General features: G+C 54.6%; 6 protein-coding genes across 6 annotated transcripts; all 6 read right to left on the bottom strand.

The window, feature by feature from the left end:
• Positions 1-539: 539 nt before the first annotated feature.
• N656DRAFT_707101 (uncharacterized protein) lies at positions 540-944 on the bottom strand (the record flags this gene model as incomplete). The annotated part of the gene is made up of 1 exon (XM_064811406.1): positions 540-944. A coding segment is annotated over one exon (405 nt), but the record flags the coding sequence as incomplete, so codon positions are not given.
• Positions 945-2,220: 1,276 nt separating this feature from the next.
• On the bottom strand, positions 2,221-3,111 carry N656DRAFT_599348 (uncharacterized protein). Its single transcript, XM_064810246.1, has one exon. The coding sequence runs from the start codon at positions 2,888-2,890 to the stop codon at positions 2,438-2,440; it is 453 nt and encodes a 150-aa protein (XP_064671362.1). The 5' UTR covers positions 2,891-3,111; the 3' UTR covers positions 2,221-2,437.
• Positions 3,112-6,031: 2,920 nt separating this feature from the next.
• On the bottom strand, positions 6,032-6,675 carry N656DRAFT_598819 (uncharacterized protein). The gene has a single exon (XM_064810244.1). The coding sequence runs from the start codon at positions 6,423-6,425 to the stop codon at positions 6,066-6,068; it is 360 nt and encodes a 119-aa protein (XP_064671361.1). The 5' UTR covers positions 6,426-6,675; the 3' UTR covers positions 6,032-6,065.
• A 4,645-nt stretch (positions 6,676-11,320) lies between these two features.
• N656DRAFT_599033 (glycosyltransferase family 41 protein) lies at positions 11,321-16,832 on the bottom strand. Its single transcript, XM_064810245.1, has 4 exons — positions 14,923-16,832; positions 12,873-14,861; positions 12,207-12,819; positions 11,321-12,125 (listed from the first exon to the last, which is right to left on the bottom strand). The coding sequence occupies exons 1-4, from the start codon at positions 16,497-16,499 to the stop codon at positions 11,472-11,474; spliced, it is 4,833 nt and encodes a 1,610-aa protein (XP_064671360.1). The 5' UTR covers positions 16,500-16,832; the 3' UTR covers positions 11,321-11,471.
• Positions 16,833-20,459: 3,627 nt separating this feature from the next.
• Positions 20,460-21,264, bottom strand: N656DRAFT_767502 (uncharacterized protein; the record flags this gene model as incomplete). Its single annotated transcript, XM_064813561.1, has 5 exons — positions 20,460-20,473; positions 20,545-20,869; positions 20,969-21,089; positions 21,160-21,193; positions 21,261-21,264. The coding sequence occupies 5 exons, from the start codon at positions 21,262-21,264 to the stop codon at positions 20,460-20,462; spliced, it is 498 nt and encodes a 165-aa protein (XP_064671359.1).
• A 377-nt stretch (positions 21,265-21,641) lies between these two features.
• N656DRAFT_777792 (uncharacterized protein) lies at positions 21,642-24,840 on the bottom strand. The gene is made up of 6 exons (XM_064814886.1): positions 24,628-24,840; positions 24,314-24,538; positions 24,124-24,254; positions 23,288-24,062; positions 22,131-23,228; positions 21,642-22,067 (listed from the first exon to the last, which is right to left on the bottom strand). The coding sequence occupies exons 2-6, from the start codon at positions 24,404-24,406 to the stop codon at positions 21,837-21,839; spliced, it is 2,328 nt and encodes a 775-aa protein (XP_064671358.1). The 5' UTR covers positions 24,407-24,538; positions 24,628-24,840; the 3' UTR covers positions 21,642-21,836.
• Positions 24,841-25,463: the final 623 nt, after the last annotated feature.

The following is a 25,463-nucleotide window of genomic DNA, read 5'->3' as shown; positions in this document are numbered from 1 at the left end:
GTTGCAAGGCCTGATGACTACCCGTTGAGCAACGAAGTAATTGACAGCCTGTGAGACCGTTCCTGCCTGAGACGTTCTTCCTCTGTCCGTCGCGGGATCATCGGCTCGGGGAGAATCGTCCTGATGGGGTGGACGGGCGAAGTGGGAGCGGTTGGAAGGTAGCTCCTCGGGCTGCTATGGTATCCACTACCATGGCTGGGCGCGCAGGGCGGCCCTTGGGAGAACAAGGAGGCTGGACAAGGAAATCTCGCTTCAGTGGGCGACGCCGATGGCGGCGGGGAGCACAGTGGGCGCTCGGCCGGCATCGGTAGCAGACAAAGCGATGGGAGCACCGGCCGTCTAGGCTCATAGGACAGCGGCGTGGCAGCGTAGTATGATGCGCCGTCAGATATTGGGGAATGGTCCGGCTGAGAGACGGGAGAAATGGCAGCTGGAGATGTGAGTGGCGTCCGCAGGCCATAATGGCAGTCATCCCGTGCGCCTGTGAGAGGAGGAAGAGGCTGCTGCTGCACCGCCATCATTGCACCGCTTCCTGCTTGTTGGTATTGACGATGCGCAGATCTGGCCATCCTGTTCTGGCGCTCCAGGCGGTTCCTGTGGCCGTTGAACCAATTCTTAACGGCGTTGTCGCAGCGCCCGGGAAGATGCTGGGCAATCTTGGCCCATTTATTCCCAAGCTTCTTGTGAAGACGCAGGATCTCGGCGCCCTCTTCTGCCGTGATGGGATCGTGTCTCAGGCCTGGCTTGAGGTTCTGCTCCCACCGCTCCCGGCATTGCTTGGGCGTCCTAGTTTTGACTATCTCGGTCGAAATTCGAACCCAGGTCTGGTCCCGCCTCTGATGTGCCGCCTCTAGCTGCACCATGCGAACTGCATCACGCAGCTGCTGGTCTTCAAGTTGTGTCCATGGGCCCCTCCTAATGTCCTTGTGAACGTGCCGGGTCATGGCCGCCTCCCAGGCGTCTTGGTTCATGGTCGATGATGGTTAAACGTGGTGATGCTGGCCTGGACAGTCTGGTCTGAGCGGGTTGCAGAAGAGAAGCCACCTGATGACTGGAACGGTATATCAGATGGCGAAAGGTGCTTGTCCAGAATTGTGGCGGTTTGGTGGGGGACGAACGGTCCGCTAACGTGAGCTTATGAACGAACCAGGCCAAGGTTGGCTATGGGAGGGTTGACGGAGTAGTTAAGGCATTATATGAGCAGATCAGACGAACGGGATCCAGCAGATTCGCTAGCGCAAGTGCTAACTCAGAAGGAACGGGTCCAAGCAGGAGGGACGGGTTCCGCTAGGCTGGGGCCGGGGGGGAAGGAAGGAGGGGAGGAGACTTCTGTATGGGGGCGTGAAACGAGCAAAAAGTGACCTGAAGTGAACAGACAGGGCATCCCGGCCCTCCGTCGACATCCGGGCCTTGGGCCCATAGTTACATGTAAGTATGACCGGTATTTATTGCACCCACTGGGATCTGAAGAGAATACCCTGCTGGGAATGGAAGACACTGGATCAGCATACAATTCCACTATGCCCAGGAAGTACCTCTGGACTGTACTGTATTGTATGTATGTACTGTACTGTACAGTATATGAACACAACAGTAAGTATGCCCGAGTTGGTGATGTGGAGCCAAGGACTGGTCAATGGTCACCGCGCTCAGTGCAGGCTCTCACAACGTCTCCTTCTGCAAGCTTAATTCATCGAATTACTGTACTGGACTATCCTCATACAACCATTCTGCATTGCAGTTGCCGCCAGTGCTTGAAACATCTCCAGCTGGCAGCGACACATGCATTGTCTTAGGTACAGTACCTGGGTTGACAATGACCGCCCCCTCGTCCGATCCACACAAAGGCGATCTGTTGGGTTTATGGAGCACGCCAAGCCATCTTTAACTCAGTCCCTCGGTCGGCCGGCTTGACTTATCCTGACGCCATTACCGTTGCCTTCAACGGCGCACCCTCAGCAAATGCCAATAGACGAGACCCGGTAGTTTGTAGAATCGCCACTTCTCATTCTCGACATCGAGGATCAGACGCCGGAGTCGAGGCCAGGCCGCCAACACTACGTTCAAACACCTTCTCCAATCAATCCATGGAATAAACATACAGAGACAATGTCAGAGACATTTCCATTGCCCCCTCGACAGCTCGCAGCAGATCACCATCAAGGGAGTAGTAGCAGCGCTGCGTACCAAACTTTGGGCTCCGCGTCGCGCAGAAATTCACCTGGCTTACTGTATGGCACTTTCGAATCGCTTAGAGCGTACCGGGTCGTTGGTACGAAGTATTCCAACCGCATTGCGAGCTGAGCGATCCGCGCCAGGGAATATTCCCAGGGTGCCCTATATTATACCAGCATTATGGCCAGGGACCCGGACTTGGGACCGGCGCGGAGCTGCTCACCACGGGACATTGGCAGCCTTGTTAACTACCATTTCCCTATCAAGTGATGCACCCGCTTGGTTGGGTTGCTAAAGAGACGCGCGCGCAGCTGCAATCATCGACCCTGCCTTGGGCTATCCCGTTAGGCGTCTCACCGATGTTTTTCAGCTCATACACAGCGTAAACAAGGGACCGCCGCATCACGACGGCAGCTAAAAAGCAAAACGTGCTGTAGGGTCGCATTTGTCGCCCCAGCCAGTGTTCCGGGATGACATGTCCGACATCAACCTGGTGATCCAGACTGTCGGTCGCACCCTTACCCCTCTCCCCTCTCCCCGCTGCCCCGTGCCTCCTTTTTCCAACCGTCGTCCACTGATCGAACTGCAGGGCACAAGGAAAAGGAGATTGTAGGAGTCTGAATCCTGTAGGCATTCTCTGTGATGTATCTTTTCTTACACAGTACACTGTTTCCGTGCTCAAGAGCGTGCTGCCGTGATAGGTAGTATTTCCCATCGCTCTCGAGATGTGGAACTTTTGATATCAAGAGGTTCTGCATCCCCTTCGTACTCGTCTTGTACTGTACATACAACAAGGTATTATTACCTTACGTATGGTACTGCATGACGCTGGTCCGTGCTGATCGCCGAATGGTCAGGTACCCATGGCGTATGTGTCTACCGTGCTCTCTAGCAAAGTTACTATTTCGGTACAAATGACCCGTCCTCTTGGGCTCCCGGACGGCTAAATGCATGCCTAACGTTACACCAAGGTAACTTCAGTTTGTTGTAGTGATTGGTACGGAGGTATCGTTAGCCTGTGGGTGCAACGGCGCTTACTTTTCTTCGGGCCCCGGTCCCTTTCATACGGCAAGTCCCATGCAGATGGAGGGCAGGTAATGGAGGTCACCCTGTGCGGAGGTACTATACGCCGAGGCTCCTGTTGAAGAAGCATTGGTTTCGAATGTGTCAGCTCTGAGCCTCTGGGTTGCATCCAGCAATCAGGACGGCACGGCAGCAGCCATGGCGCCGCCCCGACTTCGCTTTCATCCATCGAGGTTAGTGAGCGCCCACAGTCCTAGATGGGTAACCAGATCGTAGCGCCACCGCGCATCAGATGCCCAGATTATCTGGTAACGGTCACCGGATTTACCCGTCCTCGTCAATTCTCCCATTGATTGTGAAAATTTAGTTCATACCGTCAAGCTCTTGGGGTTCGTACTGGAATCAGTAGGATTTTGTTGACAGTACTGTACCGCACCTACACATGCACATACCGTAGCTACCTGCAAGTTGTACTACAATACCAGTTCCATGATACGGGGATTGTTAACCAAACCAACATGGAAGGCCGACGCGGGGTTGCAATTGTCTCCGGCGGATAGTAACTACTTGTCGCTGCCACCTAACTTGCAGTGGATGAAACGCAATCTCGCATCGTCACGGACCCGACACGACTTGTCAGCAGAAAGCCAAGGCCCAGCCCGGCGACCAATTTTCTTGAGCGATCTGATTTGTGCGCACCCGGTAGTACAACGCAACACGGCTGAGGGAGAAACCGTGTCGAGGTGTGGATGTGCCTCAATGCTGCGGCTTGCAGTTGCGATGTTCCATGGCCTTGGGATGTGGAGTGCTCCTTGCTCCCGGTTCTAGAAAGACAATCGCACTGCGATGTGGATTATATATGTATTCGATGGCTGTTGTAGAAACCGGGCTCCCCTATTGCTTGATTCCCCCTTCTCTATGGTTGTCAACTTTGTTTCATTTGTCCGGGATGAGCCAGCATCCTGGGTCAACTTTTTTGGATACAGCGTTGAGAACTTGAGATGGGTATCCGTATTCTGCCTCCTTTTGTTATCGCAACCGGCCTCACTATAACTTAAGAGTCACCCTGCTCAAAGTCCTCTGGTGGGCTTGTCCTCGTGCAGCTGGCCTGCACCATATTCCCGCGCAACTGGGAATTTGCGATTCGCCCAACTGCAGTACCTGGTATCTCCTGAGGGCCTCGTGTTGAAACACCAGCCTTGCAGCGAATCGCCAATTCACACGTCTCCGTTGTTGAAACTTTGTACTCGAGCATTTTCTCAGCGGAGAGTGTGGAAATGGACATGGTCGGCGTACTAATATCATCTGGCCGAAAGCCGCCGTGATACAGTTGAATGAGATGAGCCGCTTGTTGGGGACCGGAACAAGGGGACTGCTGCTCGGAACCGGCGGCGTGCGGTGGGCAGCCGGTACTGGACCAGCAGGCGGTCGGTCGTGTCAGTGTGTCAACGGCTCGGGCACCACTTTCCTCCACCTACGTAGTTTTTAAAGCCCGACTCGGCGACCTGGATTTGGGGAAAGGGAGCGATCCGCCCAACGCCTTGCTTTAGCGTTCACGCAAAAACCGTTGTCACACATCGCTGGGTCGGAGGCGCCCAATCAGATTGGGCAGATCGTCAGGTGGCGCTCTCCTCTGCCTAGCCAGGGGACCATACCGGCACCAACTGAGCCGTCTAGCCATTCCTGGCGAAATCTAGCGAACGTTCAGCTGAAGTCTCCAGGCGCCATTTCCCCATAGAGGAGACCTGCCAACGGCGACACTACGGGTGCTTCGTAGGTTATTCTATGTATGTACCTCCGTACTGTATCCGTACCTTCTTACCTTCTCCTCACCGCTCAAAGGCTCGATCTTCTGAATGGCGCTTCCCTCCACTTTAAAAAACCTCTACCTCATTTAGCTGCTGCTGCAACGCTTTGTATGTATTGTACAGTAATGTAGTGTAGGAGCGTGGAGAACAAACCGATCGCTAGGGGAGAAATGGGACACCGTCGGGGCGGGAAGGGCACCATGGACATCTAACCAGCACAAAGGCATTTTCCGTAACGTTAACGTTACCGCCTCAAAATAGAAATGGCCAAGAAAATTACAGTGGATTGGGAATTACAGCGCACAGTATGATAATTACCGTGACACTCGTATGCCAATGCATGTGTACTGTACTGTACATGCACTTTATGTAGGTAACTCCGGATATTGTACATTACAATACACGGCAATCTTGTTACATCTAAAGAAGCTTCAGCAGCCGTTGACAGGAGCTTGAGGAGTTGAGAGCCCGATCAGCCGTCAAGCGAGCCCGCCGATCTCGTCATTGGAGCCGCCAAAGAGCATGGGGCTCGAGCCCCAGAGAGCTGGCAATGTTGTTTACGGTGTAAGATATCCCATCCTATTGAAGAAAAGGGGGAACGGGACAAATCCCACCATTACGTTCGGCCAGCCTGTCGATCTTTTGGCAACCAATCTATTGGATCGCTTGCCCAGAGATTGACCCCTGTCCAGCTAAACACACCTCTTCCGGGGTCCTCCAGAGCCTCTTCAAAACTGAACATGCAATATTGTACGTAGCTACCGGCGCAAAGTTCCCTGCGCGCTCGAATCGAGACTGTCTGGCGGGTTGCTCATGAAAGCAAAAGCCCCCTCGGCCGTCTCATGGTGCCAAAAGAGAAAGGCTGACGAGAAGGGATCGACGACGATGCTCGGCGACCGGCCTTACAGTCGTATCCCCGCGTGCCCTGGCTCCCCAGCAGTGTCCAGACAAGGCACCAATGATGGAATCGGCCTCTCTAGCGCAGCGTAACCCCGGGCACGCTTCAGGCCGATCGAAAAGCACGGCTTTGAAACACAGGCGCCATCGTTCCCGGCCTGTCTAGAAAGACGCATCTGGCCGTTGTGTTCGCTCAGTCCAAAGACCAAGGCTGCCTCGTTCATTGGTCCCCCATAGCACGCGCCCAGATCCGAGACATGCTCCATTTTCCTCAATGGTCAAGCCCCAAATCAGATACCTATCCTGACGCCTAGGAGGAGAGTGAACGAGTCTTGTGGGGCGGGCTGGGTGACGCGAGCTGGCGCCAGAAGTCGTGGGGGTAGGGTAAGTATGCAACCCAGCGGAACCGGCAACTGCAAATGCGGTAGGCGGATCCGGCTGCTTCTTCAAGGTTGTTGCAATCTTTTTCCAATTCCTGATGAGGAAGTCGCCACTGGACTGACGACAGCTGAGAGCTGCCATGGCCAGATTTGGATTGTCATGATAATCAACAGAGCTTCAGAGCACTGACGTGGCTCCGCCTGGGGGGGCATGTCCTCGGCAGGTTGTCTGCTTCTTTCAAGCGGTCACGGGAAAGTAGTTTGTAGCTGTCGACGGGACTGGCTCTTTCACAGTTCCTTGTACCTTGCTGCTTCTAAGCGGACCGTGGCCAAGCTATGTACTTGGTTTGACCGTCTCTCTGCAGCCCTCAGGCCGATCGATCACGTAGCTCCCCTCTGACCTCTTGCCCACGTCGAGTTCACGCGAACTGATCCAATCGTGTGTAATATACTGTACGAAGTACGGTGGGCCGCGATGCACATCTGTTTCTCCTCCAACCAGTGGCTTTGCTTGGCTGCGGACTTTCTTCTCGACTTTCTAACACCAGGGCTCACTCGCACTCGCAGGGCCGTGAGTGACTGACCCTGTCGTATCCTCTTCCTGGGCAGGCCGTGTTGCCACATAAGTGACCGCATATAAAGATGCTCGACGGCCTGGACGAAGTGAGACATGCGTTGATTGATAAGAGGGCAAAAGCAGAGGGGAAAGGAGGTTGGCGCCACTGCCCTGCAGGGATTATGGTCTCCGGTATACCACACTACACTGCGATTGCCTGCACCACAACGGCAAACGAGTCCTACCAGTACCGTTGCAACTGTTTCTGCGTTTGTCTGTATCACAAGGCTCTCACTTCATTCTTCCTAATCGGCCAGTGTTGCTTGAGCGGCCGGTAGTCGTGAGCCAACGTATAGTGTCGAGGAAACTTGCCAGAGACATGCGGGAGGGAATCATCCATCAAGTTACGTAGACAGCCCCTGAGAACCCCAGGACCCTCAGTCATCACTTTACACCCAGCCAACCGATTCTGACGATGTATGCAGACACACCCACACACGCATGCTCTCCATTTCCCATATGTCCCCCTCAGTTTTCTGCGTCATTCGCTCCTCGGCTGGTCCGAGTTGGGATGGAGCTGGAAGCCCTCTCGGGGCCTGTTGCCAGCAGAGAGGGGAGAAGAAGACTGAACAGGAGGGTACGCAGAATGGTGCCCTGTCTCGCATATACCACCCTACTTCTCAACACCTTCTACCCTCCTTGGGTCCTCGTGTACCGCCCAACCTGGAGGGACGCCAACCCCATGGCCCAAGTTTTTGCCGTCTGAGATTGATTGCCCTCAGTTGCGTCTTTGGTACTTGTAGCTCGCAATACATTGAGAGGTGAGATGGATTACCGATGCGTCTGGACGTTGGGGTGTTCACCAGAACGGCTTCCTGCAATCCTCACTGCAACCGTGACTAACCAAGGTAGCTTAATGCTTGGAAAACAAGGAAACAGGAGAGTTTCGAGGTGCTCTGCTCCCAACCTGCAGTGGGAAATGAAGCTAGATCTTCCCCTAGCTCCGCGGGATGCAGTGAAAGAACAGGTAAGCATCCATTGGCAAAATCTGAGCAAGGGATATACCAGTATCCAGGAAGGCGGGCGTGGGTTGGAGAAAGAGTGCTTACCTGCCCTGCTTTGGGGAAGCCGCTTCTCCTGCGAGACCCCTGCGCCAGATCCGGCTCTCGGGGAAGACGATATGGAGAGTCGCCGTCTACGTGCATATCCGACCCGCACAACCGTCCAGTACGGGGCCGGCGCCGGGGTCTCACCTTGTGACAGGGCAACGTAAGGTACTTAGTTAGACGGCTTTGCTGGATCCTGGATCCGTGTCTGCTGTCACCGCCGAGGATAGATTGAGTGGGCATGCGACGGACCAGCCTTTGTATATACATCTCAAAGCGGCATGCGACGAGCATTCGGCAGTTTGAGGTGGTGAGTGCCATGTGTGCTGGACCGATTCTGGTTGGGCCAGCTGGAAATTGCGTCTTGGTCACTTCGCAGCTGAACAGGAACCGTAGCAGGATCAGGGGAAAAACTAACGCGGTGGGATTGGCGGCTGCAATAGGAGGAAGTCTAGACGCGGGTTCGTTCTTGCCTGCTGATCCGGCGTAGGCTGTTGTACCTGAGATGATGGCAGTTGCGATTGAGCTGACCTCGTGCAGAGACGAGATCTTTTGATGTCTATTTGTGCCCCTGGTCTAGTGCTTGCAAATAAAGCTTATCAAGTGGAACCATGACGGCCTTAGTCCTTGTGTTGTGTTAGTAGTAGAAATAGTAAGAGTGAGAGGGGAATATGATGCCGGCGGGAGTGATACGCCGGGATCCGCGAAGGCCAGCCGAGTACCCGAGTAGGGACGATGAGCTGTCTACTATGGTAATGGATGGCCTTCATGGACGTGGAAGCGTTTGAAAGGCTGTGAAAGTGCCCTGCTCCTTTAGCGCTTTGCGTCGTGTCCTCCCTTCCTGCGACCCGGCGGCAGGTGCGGCAGCGTGAAGGGTTTCGAAGACTTCGTAACGATGACAGGAAAGCCTGGTCCCCGGACAACATCCATCCTCGCTGCTTGCTTTCCCAAGAGCATCATCCCATTGCCCGAGCCATGGCCTGACAAGTAAGGGACCCTGACAGCATCAAGGCTTGAATAGGTATGTATGTACATACGTCACGAGATCTGAACTCCGGCAAGACATGGAGGTTTTGCTTGAAGCAAGAAGAAACTGGAGGCCGCCTGCCCAACAAACATGACCATACCCAGCAGGCCATCACGAAGCTCCCTCCCAGGTAGCTAGCTACATTAGGTACACATCCGCCGAGCCTTCTTCAGGCACATACAACCGGCACTACTAGAGAGTCTTTAAGGTGCTTATGGTGCCTCTTCGTGATCTAACAGTGTAATCTTCAACAAACACACACATACCTACTAGTACCAGTGAGCTTCGGCGATTAATAAGAGCCGATTTGACTGAAGTCTCATCTCTCCCCTCTTCTGGCACCCATCGAGCAGGCTTGAAAGTAACTTAGCTGGGCACTGGGCAGCATCACTCTGGGTAGGCTACTAAGCCATGGACTGGTAGACCCAGCATTCCCATCGAGGACGCTTCACGTCCCCTCGGCTGCTTTACCTTACCGTACTTCTCTCTCAGCTGCCCCAGTATCCTTGCGCTTGTGCCAGGTATTGGCAACGTCCCTCCCACCGTGGCCAAAACTTTATGATGCTCGAGCATAGTTCCAACAAGGATTTGCATACATCTCAATCCTTACCATCTATCCTCTGCTTTAAACTGACTACCGTTCTCAGGCAGCGTTCCGCCCGTCGATGCGGCCCGCGAGTCTCGCCAATATCGGCACCGCCGGCAAAGCGCACCATGTTCTGCTTGTCATAGCCTTCAACGCTCCGGGGCCGCCTTGAAGTCTATCAGACCATGATTCCATCCGGCTCCGCATCCACAATCACCCAAAGCCTTCGGCATGCCGAGAGGAGTGCCTACCCGAGGAGAAAAGGAGTCGACGCTAAACAAACTCCTAGCCTTGCGTGGATACAATGTCTGGCGCCTCTCCTTCCTTTGACATAAGTCTGCCAGCTCCCTTGCTGGCAAAGGCCACATCGTCGTCCTCCGAACATCAGGAGCATCCTTGAGCCATTGAATCCATGAACCACGCAGAAACAATGCCGGGATAACCCTGAGAACATGATGATGCTTGAGCTGAACCCGTCTCGCCAGGTTCATCCTCCGTACCTACCTTGACAAGGGGAATGGGGTTGTCCTTGACGCTGAGGATTGGCAGTCTAAATACGTATTGACGCGCATGCCCTTTGCGGGTAAGGGCCAACATCAATGTCGGAAATATCGTCTCAATGGTTGACCCTGTCTCAGTTCTATTTGGTGTCTACCGTGACTACATGCCTTATGGACTTGAACCAAGGATGGGCATGCATGTGCAGCATGTCAACATGAAGCGGAAGGTGCCTGGCACTGATCCATGATGCCAGCAATGCCAGGGAAGGAATCACCCTTACTCCCCACTGGACAGTCGTATGATGTTCCTGAGCTGTACCTAGATCCCTTCGAAAACTGTTAGAAGGGGTAGTAGAGAAGCCAATTTCTACGTGCAAATTCTTGCCCCGACTAACAGTTACTAAGTACCCCGGGACAATGAGAAGACCTGTCGCACCCTCGTCGAGGTTCGGCGTGAGAGTTTACCGGAGGCGTCCTTGAAATTAGCTGCCCTAAGCAGAAACCGAATCAAGTCCAACGTAACAGCCTTTCCACCCGTGACGCAGGACAGGCGGGTAGGTGATGCCGTACGAGCAACCTAACATGGTATCCCCAATCACTGGGCTAATTACGCCTAGGACCAAATGCCCGCCATGTCCATCATCGTCCCTGGGAAGCTGGCCAGCAGAGGGCCGCCTGGTCGACCCCGAGAGAACAAACAGATTAGACGTAGTTCATCTCCTTTCCCTTCAAAGGACACGAAGGATCGGGCAAGCATAAGACCAGCACATACAGCAGCAAAAACTTCGGATACTGTATGCTTCATGCTGATATGAACTCGGAGGACGGCCAAATATGTATCCAGTTCCTAAATAACCTACAGGAGCATGCCGTCAAGAGATCACAACCAACCACGGCTATTTCTACCCTTTGGCCCGGAGAAAGTCAAGCGACATGTTGTTGGGTCTCGATCAAGAAACCGATGCAAAGACATAAAAGGTCCATTAGCTCGCCCGCCAAACTTGTCTAGCAAGAGACCAAGCCATGCATATCTTGTAAATGATATAGGTACGAGAATATCGCCCGTCATCAAATGGATACATGGAATAATAAACCATACCGATCCTGCTTAAACCCGCCGACCATATGTGCCATTTGCAGGCCCCACCTCCCCGTTATGAGGGAGTCTCTTGAACCTTTCTTCGTCATGAACATCGTACATGTACTGAAGGGAAAAAGGGCACATGGCGATGGAAACCGGAAGCCCTGATATCAGCCCATCCCGTCGATAAAGCAGCGCATATCCTCCAAACCCGCCTTTGGAACAAACATGCCGAGTAAGAGTAAAGAAACCCCGAGGCAAAATATACCAAGTCTAATCAAAGCAATAGAAACCCATTCCACCCTATTCCAACACCCATTCCATGGCTCATCTTAAAGGTATATATCACCCCCGATCCCGTCCACCCACCTGCCCCAAGCTTTCTCATACGCCTCCTCTAAATCCCTGACCCACCGCCTCGTATCGAACAGCGCGCAAGTCCACTTGCTCTCAAAGAGCAACTTCCTCAGTTCCGCCAGCCGGCCCACACCTTCACCGTAGACCGCCCCTCGCCCACCTGCCGCCCGAACAGGGCGATACGCAAGCCCGTTGGCCAACCTTAGCGCAAACTCCTCGTACTCGGCCTCATCCTTGGCAATGAGCTCGCTCGCTGCTTTGTCGCCCTGCGGTCCCTTGGGCAGCGCGCCTTTGAGGATGGACGCGGCCATGCGCGAGCACATCTTGTACTCGTACCGGGGCAGCGTGAGGAGCGGCGTGTTGGACCAGAGGACGTCGGCCGCCGTCGTGTGGGCATTGCACTCGGGCGTGTCGAGGAACAGGTCGCATACACGGGCGCGCGAGATGTGCTGCTGCTTAGGCGCTACGTCGGTGAAGATGATGCGGGAGGCGACGCCCTCGCCGCCCCAGTCGCGGGCCGTGCGCCGTAGGTGCATCTCGCCGAGCTCGGGGAACCGAAGTAGCCAGAGGTATGCTTTCGGCGCATGCGCCAGGATGCGCAACCATAGGCGGAACGTGGTTGGGTCGATCTGGAAGACGGAATTAGATACTTGGTCATGGAAGCGAGGTTCGCGGATTGAAACTCAGCCATAAGAGTTTGCTGCACTTACCTTGTATAACTGGTTGAAATTCCCTAGAATGACGGCGTCATCCGGGAGATTCGGGAACAGCTCCTTGCGCATCTTCCATCGCCTCTGCTGGTCCTCTTCCCACGTCATATCCCTTTCGTTGTGCCCGTCAGCTGATTGCTTGTGGTCGCAGCAGAAGAACGTGTCTCGACAAAAGATGATGTTCTCGGAATATATCCAATCCTCCGCATCAGCGTCTGCTTCATCGCGGAAAACGTCTCCTAACGTCAAATTACTGCGATGAGGACGGAGCGTCGACGGAGGGATGGCAGTCGAGTCGGCCAGGAGATAATCGCACCATTCGGCGCCCAAAGTTCCTGCGAAGCCCATAAACGACATTTGGATTGGGGCTGGACGTGCTGCGAATATCTCATTGCGTGCTCCCCTAGTGTAGCCGTTGAGATTGACCAAAATGTGGATCTTGTCTTGAACGATCTGCTCGATGAGCTTGTCCGGCGACCAAGTGCTAACGTCTCGGAAGACTGGCGCTTCACGCTCAATTTGCTGGCGATGGATCGACTTATCGCTGGCCGTTGTCGCGTAGCAAAACGCTTTGACACGCTTGGGATTATGGAAGCCGAAGACAGATTGCATCCTATCTACGGTCAGACGCTTTGACAACGGGACAAAATGAACGTGATCACCTACAGGTGTGCCAAGGGATGGTTATTGAAGTCAGAGGATACATATCCCACGTTCAAATGCGGGCTGGGCGGGTCGGGAGGCTCATAGACGGTGGTAGGGATCCAGGGCGATCGAAGTGTCGAGAACGATATCCTTAGTGCGTTCCTTTGCGAGATTGTTCTGATTTCTTTAGCAGGCAACGGGCAAGTGAAAGTATGGAAAGGTAGAACCGTCGGCGCCGAAGGGATTGAGAGGCTGGCCGGCGGCTTTGGCCGGCGATATCCGGCTGGTGATGGGATGCCCTTGATGTGCTTATCGCGATACCAGCAACGCATGGCAACGCTCGTCGACCGCTCAATAAGACGCACAATGCGTGCTCCCTCGCCCGGCCTTCCCGCCCATTTTCGGAGTTCAGCCCCCAAGTTGAGGGACTCATCTGTGATACCAGCTCCAGCATCCCTGAGCTGTGCTACCAGTTGTAAAATCGACTGCTCTTGCAGAGCACCGCAGCCCCACGCCAGTGATTCCTTGAGCTGGCGGCCAACAATATCGACAACTCGCTTCATTAGACCGCTCCCTTGCCCCTGCGTCCTCACATCTTTAAGCATACCGTTCTCGTCCACATGCCAGCGATCGTATTTCCCACCCGCAAGCAGAACACCGCCGCGACCTCTCCAGTCGCAGACTGAATTGAGCGCAGTTGAGAGACCGCAGACAGCCTCGGCAAAGTCAGGGTTCGCAGCCACCGCCCGCTGATAATACTTGATTGCATCGCCGATACGTCCCCGGTCCTTGACCGCGTTTGCGAGATTCGTCAAGGCGATGTCAAAGGTACCGTCGCATGCCACAGCCTGCTCATACATTGAGATGGCCATGTCTAGCTGGCCAATGTCTTTGAGCAGGCTACCTAGATTCGTGTGGAGGTGAACATGCTTGGGATCTAGCGTGAGACCGTAGTTGTAATAGGCAAGTGCGAGAGATAGCCCGCTGCCGGGGACAATCCCCGGAACGCTGGCGGCTATTCCCATATCTGCAGCGGAAATGTACTGTGGTGGGACGGATTGCTGCACGCCTGCAAGAAGGATGCCGACATTGTTCGCTGTCGATGGGCTCTCTTGCAGGGACAGGGAGAGGTAGTAGAGAGACAAAATGTCCCCAACGCCTGCGGGTTGACGGATAAGACTCTGGTTGGGCCCACCGTTCGACATGGCATCCTGGAATATCTTGGCCAAGGACAACAGCGAATTACTGGTCGTCGCTACTACCGACTTTTTGTGAGCCCCTTCTGCCAGATGCTGTAGCCCAGGTAACTGGCCGCCGGTCGAGGAGAAAACAAACTGCGCCGTGAGCTTTGCCCTATCTGGCGGCAGAAGCAACGGCACCGACAGGTTTTTGTGAATGGATCCCCGGGGTTGACCTGTTCGAGGATCCCTAGGTGCTAAGACGGTCTGTATCTTTCGAATCAGAGACTTGACGCCCTGAACCTGCCTGCCAGCACTGATCATGACTACTTCCTCAAAAGCCTCGGAAGCCCTGTCGGCATCTTTCAACGAGTACAGCATATTCCCCTTGGCGTGAATAAGGAGAATCATCCGGCCGTTCTCGCTCCCAGGGATGGCGTAGCCGCTCGTTCCATAACCGGGTGCTTTGCTATCCTCAGCTGTTGAAGCAAAGCGCTGCTCCGGGCTGTCCGTCCTATCTGAATCGAGTAGGAATGGATCTGGAGTCGACTCCATCGTGGCCATGGAAGCTGTATCCGCCTCGCTGGCCGTTTCGCTGGCCTGATCGCGCATTGCATCGGAACCCGGCATCCTCAAGGCACGCTGGACGTATTCGATCGTGTTCACAGCCTCTTCATTCCTTTGCATGGAACACAGGAGGCTGACGAGGTGCTCGACCGCTTCGAGATAGCCGGGGCGTAACTTGATCGCTTGCACCCAATGCTGCTCCGCCTCCTCTTGCCTGTTAAGACAATACAGTGTCGCGGCAATATTGGATATGGCTTCTACATGGCTGGCAACAGTTAGCACCTACTCACCATTATCTCTGAGACTAGAAAAACGCGGAGACCTACCTCGCATCCAGATTCACGATCCGCTTGAACCATTCCAACGCCTTTTCGTAGTGCTCCAGACCGTAGTGAAGGCAGCCACCCAGAAGCATTCCCTCGACCCATTTCCAGCCGCTCTGCTCGCACAAGGTTGAGAGTATCTCTAACGCAGCCTTGGCGTTTGAGACTGGCGAGGGTGAACCAATGTCATGATATAACCGTTGATAATGGGCGGTCTGGTAAGGATTTCTGTGCTGCCCTTGTCCGCCTAGAATCTCTGCTGCAACCGCTGGATTTTCCCCCATCATTTGACCATTGATGAACGCTCGGGCGGCACCATCCTTTTGGGCTAGTTGTTGCGAATAGTTTGTGAATGGGTCAGCGGGGATGGTGACCAGCCGGGCTTTGCTGCCCGGGCCTGCCGGTGTAGTAGAAGGCTTCGGATACACCACCATTTTGGATGGTGGTCTGGAGATGGAACCGCTGCGTCCATGGGCGCTCTTTTTGGTGCTGGTGAGATAAAGCAAAAGATCGTTATAGGTCTTGTGGGCGTTCTGAAGCGCCCTCTCTTTAAAGCGAGCTGGCGAGTTGATATCACCTGCAACGGAAACCTTGGCGACATATCCAGCCGCGGGATTCAATGGCCCGCCACAAGCGGCATGGTGCGCCGAGAGGCTCCGGCCATGACCGGGAAAACCGTCATCGACAGGACGCCCCGGTAGCGGCAAGCCAAAATGCTGGGCCTGACCCAGTCCCTGCGCATTAGGCAATCCATGATGTATCGTGGCCTGCGATGGCATGAACGCGCCATCGACAGAATTCTGCGGTGTGTAGCCGTTTGCCAATGGAATCGAGGTCCTATAGCCAAGACTGCCGTCCCTCCACACGGCGGGCTGCTGGTAGCCGTTAGGACTGTAAACCGTCTGAGTCAAGGATTGCTGGCATCCCGGACCGAGGAGTGGCTGCAGGCCGGAAGGCGTGTGAAAACCGTGATGGGGCAGCGGCTGCATGAAGTTTGCGCCGTCTCCCGCGCCAGGGTTCAAGGGCCCATTTGACGGTCCAATTTCCCATCCTCTCGGCGTCGGAGTTGAGCCGTTCAAATTCCTAGCCCCAGTCTCGAATCTAGCTGCGGGTGCCCCCGCGTGGTACGGCCACGCGCCTGTGGAGGGCTGTTGCAGTACAGTGCGGCCGGGCGGCGTGCCGGCGCTTTGCAACACGGCAGTCGGGAAGATCTTGGACGAAGCTGGCACGATCATATGTTTGAGCGGCGGAGGACCCGAAGCCATATGAGTTAACGACCCATCGTACCCGTTGTCGATGGTGCCATTGGGCGTTTTCCGCCGGAGAGAGTGCTCGGCCTGGTCATGTGCATGCAGCCGGCTGAAGGTAGTTGTGATTCGGTGCAGAGCTGGAGCTTGATGGGCGCTGCGTATAGCAAACACGCGAGGCGTCGAATCCGAAGTCTGGAGCGAGGGCGGCGGCCGCGGAAGGTGGGATCCGTGCTGATGCGGCAAGTAGTCCAGTTTCATGTGTGCCTGGTAAGGCGCGACAAAATCAAGCTGCGGTTGCACCATCTGGTGCATCTGTACGAGCGGCAACATCGTAGGCTCTTCATCCAGGCGGCGCCCAACTAGAATCAAGCCTGTCGAAAGCCAGAGCTGAGAGAATGGAAGGCAAGCGTAATGAGCGACGGCGCGTACAGGGCCGCATTCAAACGGAGTAGTCAGTCGAGGCTATTCATTGCCCTTTGGTGGTCAGAACATTGCCGTCGTGGGGCCCGTCATCGAGGGATTCATCGGCAGTCAGCCCTCGAGAGAAAGGGGGCATTCCATTCGGCCAGGGACAGCAGATAGATGCGCAACACGAGTGTCAATCACTGCTAGCGTCGGATCCGTCGCCAGTCGATCTCTGTCAAAGTTGTCACTGGAAATCCGATCCCCCGCGCCGTCTCCCATCACCTGCAGCCGCGCTAGCAACAATGACAACGACGACAGCGGCGGCGGAGGCGACGACGCCTCAATTCCGGTGTCAAAAGATATCCAAAGCTCCGTGCCGTCGGCCGATCAGGTTCGGTGGGGTTCGATGTGGAGTTGGCGTTCGGTATGCACACAGGCGGGAAAAGAAACGAACACAAGAGACGGAGAGGCGAAGTAGCGGGGAAGTGCAGGATGGAGATCGAGGCCCAGGAGATAAATGGCGGATAGCTGTGACGACCGATGGGACGAGAATCGTAGCGTTATGTTAAGATCTTTGGGACAATTTTCATACTTAGTCTGACCGAAAAAACTGCTCCGAAACAAAGTCGACACTGAGAAATGCACCCAACCCGGCGGGCCAAGTAATTAAAAGATGGCTGGCCTCTGGAAGGCTCAGCCTGGAAAAGTGGAATGGACGCGACAGCCTGCGGGCTTTGCTTTGGCGCTGAGTTCGTCGTGCATGGAAACTCGCAGTTCCCGTCAGCAGCATGCACCTTCCAGGTTGCCCGTCAACCCTCGTAAACGACCTCGATGCTCTCCAAGTTAACACTTATAAGTGAAGGAAGGATGCTACGCTAACTTATGTGTGTGTAGCACTGTGGTACTTGTATCCAAGCCCGTGGGGGCGCTAGGGCCCTACTGCAGCTCCTGCAGCACGCACCCGCTGCCTGGCTACGACCCACGACCGAACAATCACAGCCAAACCCGTCGAAGAGCGCCAACCCCAGGATGCCAACCGTCGCTAGTTAGAGGGTATTGGGCAACGCCATGTCACCCTCCGGGGCATGGTTGCGTTCCAGGGGATGCTTCCTTTCATTATCATCACTGCCTAGGTACCTAAATATCCATGTAGGTATGATCAACGTTAAACCTGACTCCAGCCAGCCCGCTCGATATCGACTTGACGGGAATGATAGGGCAGGCAAAGAGCATCAGAGTGACGGCCCATCCATCCACCTACACTTGCGCCACATAAAGTAAGCCCGGCTGGTGCGACTCGACCAGGCAGATGGATGTTAGTGTAGATGGGCTTACCGAATGTTTTGCGGTGTGTCGCCGTTGTGTATGTACGAAGTAGTGTGGTTAGCTAAGGTATCTAAGGCATGGACATACAAACCTAACACTAAGCACAACGTGTGCCTGTTTCCTAAGGGTCCATGTTGCCAACGAGACCACCTTACACTACAATGGAAGTTGAAGCCAAAGCGTCGCTCACCATCAGAACTGCCCGGCCTGCGGCACGCGGGGCCGTACCGCTCGGCGGCGGCGTTGGGGACGGCTGGACGCCCTGGCGTCCCTATCACACGCCTCGTTGGTTGATCAATCGAATACGTTGACTCTCATCAGTCTAACCCGCATTGAATATCGGCTCGCCTCTCGAATCGGCGATTTGTTTCTCGGATTCCAATACAAGGGTGGCATGTATGACCAGATTACACGACATTAGCCAACACTTGTCGTGGCAGCAGTCGTGGTGCTGGCTGCAGCAGCCAGGGCAGATCGTCACAGGTGGCCCATCCAGCCGTGGCTTCCAAGGTTACCCTAGATCAGAGACAATCCATGCATGCACACGAGAAGCCTGACCAGTCGCCCGGTGAATTGCCCGACTCACACACCCACTGGCTGAAGCCACCTTGGCAGAACCCTGCGCTTTCTACGGAGGTAGTGTGATGACAAGCGAAGCATGGGGTAAAAGAAGAGACGAAGGAAGAGAGGTGAGCAATCAACTTGAACTTGGAAGAGCGGTCGAGGAAAGGAACCTTAGGTAGCCAGTAAGCTTGAATATACATGCATAGGTAGTACGGTAGTATTCGTACATACATAACTGTGCGACCTACACACCCATTGCCCCAAATGGCCGACTATGCAGCCGGCCGTCCGTCTGTAGCCCGCTTATCCCTCCCTACCCGCTCTCTCTCCCATCATCATCATGCACACAGTTCGGCCCTTGGCTTTCTTTTCCGCACCCGGCCACTGCCGTTCATCCATCGTTGGGTCCTGCTGTAATTAATCAGACATTGGATGGATTGAGAGATGTATGGGAGAAGTGAGATTCGAATGGCAAGGTCCGAACGGGAAGCAACGAAAGCTTGGAAGACGGAATGCTCATATGCGTTTGAGATCTTTTAATAAAGTTGGTGCACCCCTCCATATGCTCCAGGACACCCTGATGCGGGAAGTAGGGGTGTGGACTGTGGAGACGAAAAGGGCTGCATATCAACGCCCAAACGCCAGCCAAGAAAAATCATCGCTATGTTTGGCTACAACAACCAATCACTTCTTTGCTGAGCTTGCAAGAGAGAAAGAAAGAACAGGACTGCGCTTCATAACCTCAACTTGGTGTACGGGGTACCAAGTACGCGCCAGAGGCGCCGTCCATCCGCATTGTTGCGCATCTTTCATGAGCCTGATTCTTGAAGATCGAGGATCAACAATCGAAGGCAAACAGATCCCTCCAGGGAAATAACCCACCTGGCGCTCAAGGATCTGCACTTGCTTGGCGCAAGTCGGCGCAGAGCACACCACTACACGCAACCGTCTCAAAACCCCAAACAGAATCCGTCATTTCCACCTTCGATTGTTGAAAGGAAAGGCTCAAACAAAGAAGACGCCACAGGCCCCTACTTTACTACTGTGTACTGTAATCTGTAGAACGATACGGAGTATACTTCATAAGTGTGCTCATCCACAATGACCTCGTCCCCTGATAGTTGATACAGGTTGTTCATGCTCGTATGTTACAAGGTAGGCGTACTATGGACTCCTACAAGATGGCCGACCGGCCGGTCCGGCACGGAAAAGATGCCGAGTCTTCGAGTCTATTGCACTGTGCCGCCGCCGAACAGCACCCAAGCCACCAAACAACTAATGGTCTACGCGTACGAACACTGGATGAACCGGAACCTGCTTCCAGGCGGATTAATGATAGCTATGTAGGTATCTGTTGCACAAACAAATCCCCGAATGGTCCTCCTCGTCCCCAGGGGGCCTGTGACAGCTTCACCTCGAGACCGAAAAGCCCGGATTCGGTATCAGAGATACGGCTTCAAGACATATCATGCCAGGATCGCCACCTAAGGGTTAAGAAAGGGACGTCCGTTTATGCTCTTGGAGATTGGGACCGTTTCGCAAGATGCATGTATACGCGGCGTTTAAGCTCAACTGGCCCGCGATATCTTCGCCAGCATCATGCCGACAATAGGCTGAGAAAAGAAATGTCGACCTAAATGATGGACCTTGACTTCCACAGCACAGAGTGCCCACGGAAGCCATGGTGAGTAATAGGACGTCGCATCTCAATCTTCCTGAGCACAAAGAGCCGAAAGGACCATGGAGGAGCTGGTCAATCTCGGAGTGAACAGCCAGGGACGCTCATGATAGAACTCTGTCCTTGAGGGGATAGGCGCAACCTTGGCGGATTCGCGCAACAGCAAACCTGCTTTTCTCGCAGGGACACAGCACTCGGCCATAAAATCATTCTTTTGATTTGATTTGCCGTTGCCTGGCAAGCCTGGTGTAAAGCAAGCCCTGAACTCCTAATCACATGCCAAGAATAATCCCAAACCGACCTTCATGTTGACGGACTTACTCCTCAGGAACTGTGACATATGTTAGCAGGGCAAAGAGACAGGGAGGGTGAGGGGAAAGGGGAAAAAGAAAAAAGACATACTGTCAATCTCACCCGCATCGATCGCATCACTGACCGCCTTGGGGCTCTTGCCGTCCACTTGGCAGCCAACGCTGAACGCCGTGCCGAGAATCTCCTTGACCCCCCCCTTCAGGTCCTTGGAGAAGGACTTGAACCGCATCGTCCTCGCAATCTCAATGATCTCCTCCAGGGACACCGACTTGTTGTGCTTGATGTTCTTCTCCTTCTTCCGGTCGCGGGGGGGCTCCTTGAGCGCCCGGATGATGAGTGATGAGGCCGTGGGGACGACCGAGACGGTCGCTTGCCGGTTTTGGATCGTGAGCTTGACCGTCACACGCAGACCCTTCTGTAATTCGTGCGCAAAAGTGTTTCGTCGTTAGAAATCATGTATAATTTTACCTTCGCAGAAATCGCTCCGTCTTGGGGAGATGGAAGAATGCCATACCCAGTCACCAGTCGCCTTGGCGATATCTTCACCGACCTTCTTGGGCGACAGACCAAGAGGACCGATCTTGGGGGCGAGGGCCGACGAGGCACCGACCTCACCACCGGTCGCCCGGAGGTGGCTATAGCGCAATCGACGGTCAGTCTTCTTCCGGCGAACTGCGTCGGATATGCGATCGGCGAATTCCTTACATGACCTTAACCTCATTGGGGTCGAACTTGGGAGCTATTCAACGGCACCAGTCAGCAATCGACGATTGATTCTTGCAGCTAGCTTAGCGGCGATAACGTACGCATTGTGACGGCTGGATATGTGAAGACGGACTCGGGTGGTGTTCGTGGCAGGAGTTGCAGCCGCGCCGAGGGTCAGAACGACGAAATCAAAAATCGCAGTTGTGGGTTTTCCCTGCTGCCCTAAGAATTTGGGATGTGTGGCTGGAAATATGGGGACGGCGGGGCAATCATGTGGCAGCCACAGGTGATCTCTCGTCACCAGCCACAATCGCGGGTCGGGGAAGCTTGGCGCTAGTCGCTGCTTCCGTGCTTCGCTGCTTGCCCCTGCCCCGGGCCACTTGTACAAATACTTCGTACATTACGTCGATTGCAGACCGGGCAGTTTCGACGACAAGGTAAACTCAGAGAGAGCACGTCTAGCCAAGGACAAATCAAAAGGATTGAGAACACGCTGTATTCCGATACTCAGTTTTCACAACATTGGCGCTACACATAGACAATCACCGAACCATATCTAAGCCTCCTGCCAGGCCACTAACTGCCCGACCAACTCCCTTCCTTGCCCATTCTAGCCCCCCTCACCCTTTAACATGCCTTCTACACCGATCTGTCCAAGTAAATCGTAGACATACCGTTTAGCTTGTGCCGCTGACCGCCAGTTTCATCAGATGCTCCATGAACGTTTGCAGCGACACATCGTCCGTGAAAATGGTCTGAGCGCTCTGTGCTCCAACGCCGCCGTAGGCACCAGCACCAGACGTGTGTGTGGTCGAAGGGTTCAGCTTAGATAGCAAGAAGCGAGCCTGGGAGCCACCCTGGTCGCACACAATGAAACGGGGGAGAGGGAAGCGGTCCGTAATAAGTTCCTAGTGATCGACATGGTCAGTACAAGGGAGAGCGCCTGATCCCGCTGAGCAAAGACAACGTACCCGGGCATCCTCCTTCGGCTGCTCCAGGAGAGCTGCAAAGTTCTCGTAGCCTTCTTGATCCTGGTAGCCCGCTTTTCTCCACTCGGCAATAGTCTCGCCGTGGAAAATGAGGATGTGGAAGAAGGTGTCGAGGAGAAGAATATGTGTTGGCTGGATAGAGGTGGAGTCCAGGAGCACAGGCTGCCCGCCTTCCTGGTCAAACGTATACGAGTCGAGAGTGGGCTGGATCATGATCAGGGAGTTGCTGACATCCTCATGGTTGAGCACGTGCCGATAGAATGCCGTCTCATCCGGCGAGTTGTTGAAGACTTGCAGGAACTGACTCCTCCGTAGGTGGAACATGAACTGAGGGTAGAGTGTGAAGTTCTTTTCCAGCCTGAACGATGAAGGGTCATCTTTGCGGTAATCTGCGAACCTCGAGCACAGCCTGATGAGCATCCTATCAACCCAGCGAAGCACATCAGGCCCGTCGTCGACCTCGGCCTTGAAAACGGCAATTCTGGACATGAGTACAGCAGCGGCTTCCTGGTCAAAGGATTGGGCGATTGCGGGATCCCCTGCCGGGCCGCTGAGGTTGCGAGCAATTGTGGTGACGCGCAGGTGGAACTGGCCCGACGAGTGCTGGTAATATGTCAGGAATTGTATCATGCCCTTCTGAGGGCTCTGCTGGTGTTGCGATGGGCCGCCCTGGCTGGCAATCTCAAAGTAAATGCCGTAGCTAGCAGCTGGGTCAATGCCGCACATCTTCCACGAGCAGGTGTTGCCGATACCGCACTCCGTCTCGCCCACCGAAGTCGATTTCTTGTTCAGAGAGACAGCATGACCGATCAAGCCGCTGACCTTGAGTTCCTTGGTGGTAAGAACTTCAAGAACGGCATTGAAGCCCATCAAGAGGTTGTCGTCAGCATCCTTTTCAAAGATGCGGATGAAGGACTGCTTGAACATGGACGAGGTGAAGCTGTCGGTCAAGATCATGTGCCCGCCAGTCGAGTTGCAAAGCCCCTTCATCTCCAAGAGCCCCACCTGATCGAGACAGCCAACAAAAATGTCAATCGTGTGGCCGTTGTGGGCGGTCCTCTTTGCGAGGTTGTCGTAAAACTGCCGTCATGTCAGCTCCCCTGCCGCCTAGTTCGTTTGCCTTGAGAGTCGGCCCGTACCTTCAGCGCCTTCTTGTAGTACTTGATGTTGTCACGGTCGATATCGTGATGCGAGCGAATTGGTTCCCTCAACTCAGGACCAACAACCATGCCGGGTCCCTCGGTGGCTGGACCGCCGGCAAATAGCATGATGCGCCCACCGGCGTTTTGGAATGATGTCTCGAGAAGGCCGACAGCTACTGACAGCGCAACACCAGTGCAGCGCAGATTTCTGCGGTCGCTAGCCACTGGCCAGGGATCCTTCTGCAGCTGCTCGAGGGCCTTGGTCAGTTGGAATTCGGCCTGTGCAACTGGGAGCAAGAATCGAGACGCAGGACCCATCGGCGTGGGCCTGCCTGGTTGGTGAGGGACCATCCCCGGGCGCATGGTGGGCTGTACAAGGCCGAGCATCTCCTGGACCTGTTTGGCCGTGTATTCCTTGCTGCCTCGGAAGACGTACGACTTGGCGCACTCGGTGTAGCCAATCTCGTGGACCTGGGCCATGGTTCCAAAGGTAATTAGGCCAACGAGGGCGTGCTCGGGGAGAAGGCTGAGGCTCATGATGAGAGACTCCTTAAGCGCGGCCAAGCTGTCTTCCTCCTGGCACGTGTCAACGACATAGAGGAAGATTGGCGGACTCGGTGCCGGGCGAGAAAGCCTGTACTCAATCGTCGTGTTGGACGGGTGAAGCTCTGGAGGAATGGCATTCGCAGTGATATCCTTATAATGCGGGGGGAGAGGGTTCCTGGACAAGCAGAACGGGCAGATCCAGAGACGGGCTCGCACATCAACTTGGCTATGAGGCTCGTCAGCGCAACTCTCAAGGGGACCCATTGGAGGTCCCAAAGAGTACCTACCAGAAAGGATTGAGGACTGAGCGGCAGGGCTGCTTGCAGGTGACGGGCTCGAAGTGCAGCAGAGGAGTGTCGGGCTTCTCCTTGAGAGGAGTGTAGAGGGCGCCGATAGGAACGACTAGCCTTGACGCCTCCTAGGGGGGTGATCAGCTCTGGGAGTCGGCAATTGCTGCGATTGGTAGGGTTGACTAACCATGCGAGAGCTTGGAAAGACGTTCCAGCTGAGGCGGACGCCATCGCGATCCTCAACCTCTCCCCACTGCTCCTTAAGGGCCTCGTAGTCCATGATGTCGGAGGTCCTGCGATGTATATCGGCGCCGACGCGGAATGCGGCAGTAGCACTCTTGCTTTCGGGGAGAAGGGGACGGCTTCGAACTGATTATTAGGAGAGAAAGCGGCCTCGGTTGGCTTGTTGTGACTGAGGAAGAAGTTGCAATCTGGCATCAGCGTCAAGGCCAAAGGTGTTTGATGCAGCGGCGCACATCGGGCAATTGAGAGCTACAGTACCTTGTGGTTCGGGGCTTGGGCACAGGAACCAGGTCGCTAAGATGGCCTTGCCAACGTGCCGACAAGCTCAAGCAGCGATGCAGTGCTGCTGCAGCCTCACCGAGAAGTGCCTGGCTTGCGAAGCCCTATATGGGTGCTAAAATGGCCGGGAATTGTGGCAAGAACCTGGAGTCGTTTGCGCCGCTCTCCCTTGAATCCTCGGTTGTCTGTCTGCCTGTCCCCTCATAGAAAAGGACAAGTTCCAGGTCCCAGGGTTGAGGCACCACCTGGATGGATTGTGGCTTGTGGATGTGGCTGTGAGATATCTTACTGTCTTGGCTGGGCCCTGCTGCTGCTGCCCGTTGATAAGTCGTCGCACTTGCACTTCACTTAACTCCCATCTTAGGTTTGTTAGTACCTGGACTCCGCCTGTCCTTCACACACATACCGCATCATGAATACTGCTACTACATTGGAAGGTATTGGTGGCCTACATGTTAGGTCTCTCATATATCCATGCCCAGCATGGTCATCAAAGCTCAAGAAATTGATGCCAGTGATGGCTCGTCGACATAGTCCAAAGACTGTCCTGCCTCCGAAAACTCGAATTCGCTGACTCAAGCTGATCTATTGCCATTCACTAAAGTCCAAAACCACCTGCTAGGCCCGTTTGTTTCTTTTAGCGGAGTGATGCTCGGACGCGGGTGCTCTTGCTTCATTAGCCAGAGTGTCAGTCCAAGCCTGACAATCACATGGCCGTTTTGGAAACAGCAGACCGATCTTGTTCCTGACTCCTGTTGTCAGAACAATGGCAGTGGCGTGCACCACGTCTTCTCCTGTTCGATGTCATCCAATTC

This window comes from Canariomyces notabilis (assembly GCF_033297395.1).
Source record: "Canariomyces notabilis strain CBS 508.74 unplaced genomic scaffold N656scaffold_7, whole genome shotgun sequence".
In the NCBI taxonomy this organism is placed as follows: Eukaryota; Fungi; Ascomycota; class Sordariomycetes; order Sordariales; family Chaetomiaceae; genus Canariomyces; species Canariomyces notabilis.
Note: the sequence above shows the minus strand (reverse complement) of the source record. Positions and strands in the feature narration are given on the sequence as shown.